The sequence below is a fragment of the Ailuropoda melanoleuca genome, chromosome 2, assembly GCF_002007445.2.
Source record: "Ailuropoda melanoleuca isolate Jingjing chromosome 2, ASM200744v2, whole genome shotgun sequence".
Classification (NCBI taxonomy): Eukaryota; Metazoa; Chordata; class Mammalia; order Carnivora; family Ursidae; genus Ailuropoda; species Ailuropoda melanoleuca.
In genome coordinates, this window is record NC_048219.1 from 758,104 (window position 1) to 765,202 (window position 7,099).

At 53.4% G+C, this 7,099-nt stretch overlaps 1 protein-coding gene across 16 annotated transcripts in view; it reads right to left on the reverse strand.

Moving 5' to 3' along the window:
* TMCO4 (transmembrane and coiled-coil domains 4) overlaps positions 1 to 6,782 on the reverse strand; it is an 89,988-nt gene extending 83,206 nt beyond the window's left edge. For 11 of the 16 annotated variants that reach the window (XR_004621324.1, XM_034645425.1, XM_034645422.1 and 8 more), the window contains exons 1-2: positions 6,726 to 6,782; positions 1,570 to 1,677 (exon numbers count right to left, since the gene is read on the reverse strand). Coding sequence is in view for 10 of the 16 variants with exons in the window: in XM_034645425.1 (XP_034501316.1) it covers positions 1,570 to 1,613 (44 nt within the window). In the remaining 6 variants the exon portion in view is untranslated. The remainder of the gene's footprint in view (positions 1 to 1,569; positions 1,678 to 6,725) is intronic. The other 5 variants (XM_034645438.1, XM_034645429.1, XM_034645431.1 and 2 more) reach the window with 3 other exon arrangements.
* Between the last annotated feature and the right edge of the window lie 317 nt (positions 6,783 to 7,099).

Consider the following 7,099-nt stretch of genomic DNA (forward strand, 5'->3'; position numbering starts at 1 on the left):
CAACAAAATGGACAAGGGGTAGTGTGACAAGCTGAGGCGATCCCCAGCTCTCCACGATGTGATGGAGGAGCCTTTGGTTCCAACCCTGCGGACTGTCCGCTTGGCTGGGGTGGGAGGGAGAGTGCTGGCAGCTGTGGGGCTGGGAGATCCATCGCCTGGACTGTGTACACGGGTCGTGAGCATTCTACCCCTTGCCTGGTGTGATTTGGGATCAGGGTCCGGTCCGTGTGGAGCTCAGAGTCTCCAGTCTGTCCGAGGAGCTAAACTAGTTTTAGGAGGGAGTACTGGATTCCCGCAGTGAGAAAAAGACCAGTGGTCAGGGCCACTGGTGACTCCGAGCCCTGAGGCCACCTAGTGTGCAGGGAGCTGGTCCAGCTGCACCCAGGGCCTAGGAGGTCACTGATGGACAGAGTAGCTTTCAGATATCACGGATCTCCTGGGATCCGTCCCAGTCCAGGTGCTGTGAAGACACCAAGAGACTCTGAGAAAGGCCTGCACTTGACCCAGAAGAGCACCGACTGGCCGGGAGAGAACACATACATAGCGAGAACCAGCAGGGCGAACGTGCACCCGAGGCTGGACGGCAACGTGCAGGCCCAGGATGCTGGCATTAAGCCAGCGTGGCCGTGGCACAATGGTCTACGATTATGAGTTTTATCTAGCCAGCTACATTACCTACCGCCAAAGAAAATGCTGGCTGAGCTATTACTGCCAGTAGGGAGGGAAGAAAGCCACTCCAAGACAGCTGTGCTCAGCTCTGCAAGCACCTAGTCGGTGCTCAACCCATATTTGTTAAGTAACGCCATAAACGACACAGCAGGATTTCTTCTTGGGGAGGTGAAAAATCCCCAAGTCAGCACCGAGGGGAAAGCAAATATAATCGATATCACCCTGGGACATCCTTTAAATCATCCTTAAAACTCCATGACCTGGGCCTTTAGGAGATCAGATGCAAGAATGAACTTCTTTTGTCTTTCTTTCTTTTTTTTTTTTTTAAGATTTTATGTATTTATTCGACAGAGATAGAGACAGCCAGTGAGAGAGGGAACACAAGCAGGGGGAGTGGGAGAGGAAGAAGCAGGCTCTCAGCAGAGGAGCCTGATGGGGGGCTCGATCCCATAATGCTGGGATCACGCCCTGAGCCGAAGGCAGACGCTTAACCGCTGTGCCACCCAGGCGCCCCTTCTTTTCTTTTTCTTTCTTTCTTTCTTTCTTTCTTTCTTTCTTTCTTTCTTTCTTTCTTTCTTTCTTTCATAAAGATTTTATTTATTTATTTGAGAGAGAGCAAGAGCACGTGCACAGGAGTGGTGGGAGGAGCAGAGGGAGAGGGAGAAGGAGAGCCCCCACTGAGCGGGGAGCCCAATGTGGGGCTTGATCCCAGGACTCTGACATCATGACCTGAGCCGAAGGCAGATGCTTAATGGACTGAGCCACCCACACACCCATAGCCACACCCACACACGCAACCTTGAGATGGTCCTAGAAGGGAAGATTCTCGGCAGTCCCAGTTCACTCCCCTACCCTGCCCCCTCCAGCATTTTAGGAGAGAGAAACCTATTCGTTCTATACCTCTCTCTGGAAGTTAAGTTGGAAGGCACTGGAACATGTAGCATCTCAGGAGGTCTCCATGGCAATAGTTCCAACACAGAAGAATCCAGAGGGTTTCGGACAATCCCACTACAGACCAGAAGAAGAAAGGGATGTTGACACAGAGGGAAAGTTCCTATCCCAACTCACTTCAGCAGCCTGGAGGACGGGCAGGTGGTGGGTTGGGTAAACAACGTGCCATTGGGACGGACGCTCAGGTTGTATGACATTCTGTCCACGGTATGGTTGCTCCATTCCTCCCCCGCTAGCGTCCTGGTACAAGCCAACATCATCTCAGGTGGATCCCGGCAGGAGCCTCCCCACCGGTCTCCCTCCCACTAGCTGCCCACCACACTGCGGCCAGAGAGCTCCATCTCCACTGAAGTCAGATCATGTCCTTCTCTGCTCCAAACCTCCACTAGTCCCCTTTTCAGAGTCACAGTTCTTCCAGTGATGCCTGCGCCATATGCAATCTGGCCCCTGGCCTCTCCGCCCTCCGCCCCTCTCCCCTTCACTTGCTCTGCGCCGTTTGCACATCCTCCTCACTGTTCCTGGAGCCCACCAGGCATGTTCTCACCTCAAGGACTTTGCATGGTCTGTTCCTGCTGCCTGGAATGCTCTTCCCACAGACAACCACATGGCCAGCTCCCTCACTTCCCTTCTGTCTCTGCTCAAATCTCACAGCTCAGTGAGACCACCCTGCCCTTGCCTTTCATCCCAATCCCCTTTCCCTGGCTCCCCTGCTTGGCCCCAAGCACGAATCACTGTCTCACATACTAGATAATTTACTTGTTTACACCGTTGCTTATTGTCTTTCTCTTTCTGCCCTTATGCAAGCACCGTAGGCATTTATAAACATCTCTTGAATGGATGGTGCTTTCTACTTGGGAATAACTAAAACGTAATGGGAGGCACATTTGCTGAGGGAGGTGGGGGGAAATGGCAAGGTTTGTGATGGTTCACTTGATCCGCTGGTTGTTTAAACCAGGGACTTCTCGTACTCTGGCGGACAAGAGGAGAGACGGGGGAGCCCCTCAACGCCTTACCTTCAAATCATAGCAGTAAATAATCCGGCCAGACCACTTTGGGGTATTATGCCTCCAAAAGAACTGAAAGCAGGGTCTCAAAAAGATATCTGTGTGCTGTGTTCATATCAGCATGAGTCACAAGAGCTCAGAGGTAGAAGGAACCCACGTGTCCATCCATGGGTGAATGGACGAACAACAAAAAAGCAATATATCCATACAATGGAATATTATTCAGCTTTTTAAAAAGGAAGGGAATTCTGACATATTACACCACGGAAGAACTTTGAGGACGCTGTGCTAAGTGAAATAAGCCAGTCACAGAAAGACAAATGCTGTCTGATTCCACTTATGTGAGGTACCTAGAGTAGTCAAAATTATAGAGACACAAAGCAGAATGCTGGGTGCCAGGGGCTGGGGAGGGGGAAACGGGCAGTTGCTGAATGCATACAGAGTTTCAGATCTGCAAGTGGAAAAGTTCTGGAGATGGGTTGCAGGGCGATGCGAATACGCTTAACACTACCGACCCGCCCACTTAAAAATGGCTAAGATGGTAAATTTTATGTTATTTTTTTTCCAAAATATTTTATTTTTAAATAATCTCTACTCCCAAGGCGGGGCTTGAACTCACAGCCCAGAGATCAAGAGTTTCATGCTGTACCGACGGAGCCAGCCGGGCGCCCCAGTAAATTTTATGTTATTTTATCACAATTCAATTTTTATAAATTATAACAGTGAACGCTTGGTAAATGTTAGCCATGGGCCTCCCCTTTCCCCCCGCCATTTCATTTCTTCCCAGTAGTCTTCCAGGGTAGGTGCCATTATCCCCAATTTACAGCCCTTTACTAAGGGGGCCCAGGGACTGCCATGAGCCTCCCTGCATTTACTCAGCGGCTCACTCCCTGTGTGCTGAGTGGATGAACGAAGGGATGAAGGCATGAACACCTACCCCTACAACTGCAAAATGACTTCAGCCTTATATAGTTTTTTCACTCAGCCCTCCTGCCTCCTGCCTATATATATAAAATTTATTTATTCATTTGAGAGAGAGAGATTGTGTGAGCGCATGAGTGGGGGAAGGGGCAGAGGGAAAAGAGGGGGCGGGAGAAGCAGACTCCCTGCTGAGTGCGGAGCCCCACCTGGGGCTCGATCCCGGGATCCCGAGATCATGACCTGAGCCAAAGGCAGACACTTAACGGACTAAGCCACCCAGGCACCCCTCGGCCTTACATTTCTGAAGAAGGACAGTTCAGTTTTATATAAAGCAAGGTTCCCATATTTGCTCAAGAGGTACTCCTAAATGTAGATTTCATCCCTGAGCACCTCTCAGCAGACTCAGTCCAGTCCTGGAAGTCGGAAGGGTTGCAGTTGGGGTGGTGGACAGGGTACAGGCAGAAACTACCCCCCCCATGAGTATGCAACTCCCTCCTGGGCTAAACCTCCCACACAACTGGGACGATCTTGTGGTCTGGGGTTGGGCTCAGATCTGAAGGATAAGGAGGTGTTAACCTGGGAAAAGGGAGATAAGCGGGGAACGGTGGACTAGAAGAGCATGTGCAAAGGCCCTGAGGTGGGAGGGGGCAGCAGGCCGGAAGCACAGAGGGCTATGGATAAAATGGTCTGAGATGTGGCTGGAGGTGTAGGCCAGACTGTGCAGCGCCTTAAGGCCCATATTCATGGTTTGGTTCTTTGGCCTAAAACGAACAGGAAGCCACAGCAGAATTTCAAGCGGAGAGTGGTTCAACTGAATTGGCCTGACTGCCCAAGTGGAGGGTGGCTAAGTAGAAAGTGGACTGGGGTCTCCCCTGCGACCCCCTTCTGCTCACTAGAACACATTCAAGGCAGCAAGCACCCCCCCACCCCCCTGCCCATCTCATCCGCAGCCCCGGTTTATAATGTATAGCAGTGTTTACAAAACACACAGGCCATAAAGGACCCGGTGATTAATCACCTCATGACATTTCTCAGGTCTCACGTGTGCGGGCCCAGGTAGCCGGTCCCGCCTTTGCAGCCAGGAGCACCAGCCTGGAGCACCTACGCAGGCTCAGGAGAAATTCTCTAGGCTCCCACCTTCACGAGCTTTCCATGCTGAGCCATGGCAACCTACTTGGTCAACGGTGCCCAACCAATCGCTCCTGGGCCTTTGGTCGAAATTCAAAAAGGCTCCCAGAGTGCCAGACACGGGGCCTTTGTGGTTTCAGCTACTTTCATCCTCATGACAACCTCAGAGACAGCAGTTTACAAATGAGGAAACTGAGGCAGAGAGGTCATGTGGCTCGTCCAAGATGACTCAGGAGGCTACTGAGCTAGGACCTGAGCCCACATCTGTCTGCTCCCACACATGTGACAGCAAGCGTTATAGAAACTGAAATGCTGTGTGGCAAACATTCTGTTTCTCCACGCTGGCAGGAAGAAGCCTCAGCCTCCTTGCCGGGAACTCAGCACCCCCCACCTCTGCCTCTTACATTTCTCTACTGAGGGGTAACAGGCTACCAACAGGGTCGCTGGAGCATCTAAATAAATAAATACACCCTTGCTTATGCCTGATTTGGCAAGGCCTCTGCTAGAGACCACACTTTGGACCATGTTTCATTTAAGAAGCATTCAGACACGATATTACCAATGCCATGCACTTTTATGACCCCTATGGCATGAAAATGAAACAGAGGCCCACAGAGGTGATGTGACATAGCCAAGGTCACACAGCGAGGAAGGGGCAATGCCAGGTTTCCAGACTCTGACATTAGTTGAGGGCTTCCTCTGGACCACCGTCTACCCACCTAGCTCCTCCCCACCAAATCCCTGGGGAGTTGGGAGAAAGCTCAGGCTGGCTGGGCATCTCAGACAAGGCCCCCGAGGGTTTGATGCTATGAGGTTCAATCTCTCTCTGTCCTCTTCACATACTTCCCAGTTGGTAAGATTCCAATGGTCAGTCCTCTCGGACCAACCCTCCCCACCCCTCCATCCCCCGAATGGAGAGCAGTGTTTTATTCCACTCTTCCTAGTGTACTTGTCCCCAAGGGCAACACTTCTTTTCTTCACTGCTGTATTTTCAATGCCTAAACAATGCACACACTGGCACACAGTAGGTACTCAATATGTGTCTAATAAATGAATGGATGCCCCTAAAACTTAAAGGGGTTTCATATTTTCTGCAGCGAAATGAATACTGAGTCAGGGAAAAGAGAACTAACATGTTAACTCCTACTTTGTGTTAGGCGGTGGTCTCTAGGCCAAGACCCAGAGTCTAGCCCCACTGTGTTCCTAACTCTGACTCCAGGGCAGAGCAGAGAAAGGCCATGGTGAAAGCCTGCGCTGTCTCTGTGCCAGGCACTGGGTCAGGCTCTGGAGTCAGGTAACCCAGGTTCTTAAAATGTTCTCCTTCCTAGGGGTGCTGTCTTGGGGAAGTCATCTCTCTGAGCCTGTTTACCTCGCTGTATAGTTCCCCCAAAAGTTAGCAGCAGTTTTTTCGGGCTATACCAACAGGGGGCAGGGTGAAAAACATGGCCCATCTGTAAGTGGGAACCTGGGCTTTTTTCCAGAAGGAATTTCCAGCCCCCTCTTGGAATTCTCCGTTTGAATGTGTGCTATGAGCTCATAGGGCTGTAGGCGCAAGGAGAGGGGGTGAGGGGTGCCGGACGCCTTGCTCACTGGTCCGTGGAGGGGCCTCGTGGGATACGGGTAAGCCCAGTGACCCTGTGTAACCTTGGGCAAGTTCCTTCCTCGCCCCGGACCAGAGCAGCGTCCTCACTTATCCAGGGAGGTGCTGGGCGACCTTCACCGGCTTAGAGCACCGAGCTGGGAGGCAGAAGATGCCTGGGTGCTCCGTCCGGCCTCAGTTTCCCCATGGGCCGCCCTACGTAATTTCTAAAGGCACTTTCCGCTCTAAAAGCAACCAAGCAACAACTACGCAGCCCGGACTCCCGGCAGTTAGCTTGCGGCCACTCCTTGGGAGGCCCGGTGCCCACGTAGGGCGGAGGGCGCGGTGGGGGGCAAAGGCCCGCCGGGGCAGGGTCAGGCCTTGCGGGAGCAACCCTCGTGAGGCCACTGGTGGGGAGTGGCCCCGGCCTGAGCGAACTCCGCCCGCGGCCCATTTGAACCCGTGTTTCTTACCTGGCGGCGGCGGCAGCGGCGGCAAAGGCTGGGACTCCTCCGCCCTGCTCGCCCCTCGGCCCCGCCCCCGCCCCTCCCCCTCGGTCCCTCCCGGCCAATACCGCAGCCTGAGCCTCCCGGAGCTCCCGGCCGCCCCGCCCCTCCCGCTCGGCCCCGCCCCTCCTGCCCGGCTGGTCCCGCCTCCTGCGTAGACCTTCTCCGGCGCGTGGGCCGGCTTTCCGGGCCGGGTCTCCCTTGCTGAGCGTCCCAACACGGCTTTTCTCGGCTCCACCCCCGCGACAGGGGTGCAGGCGTCAGGAAGTGACGGGCCATCCTGGGCGCGGTGTGTGGGCCTGTTTGCCTTGCGGGAAGCAGCAGGACCTCAGGGCCAGAGA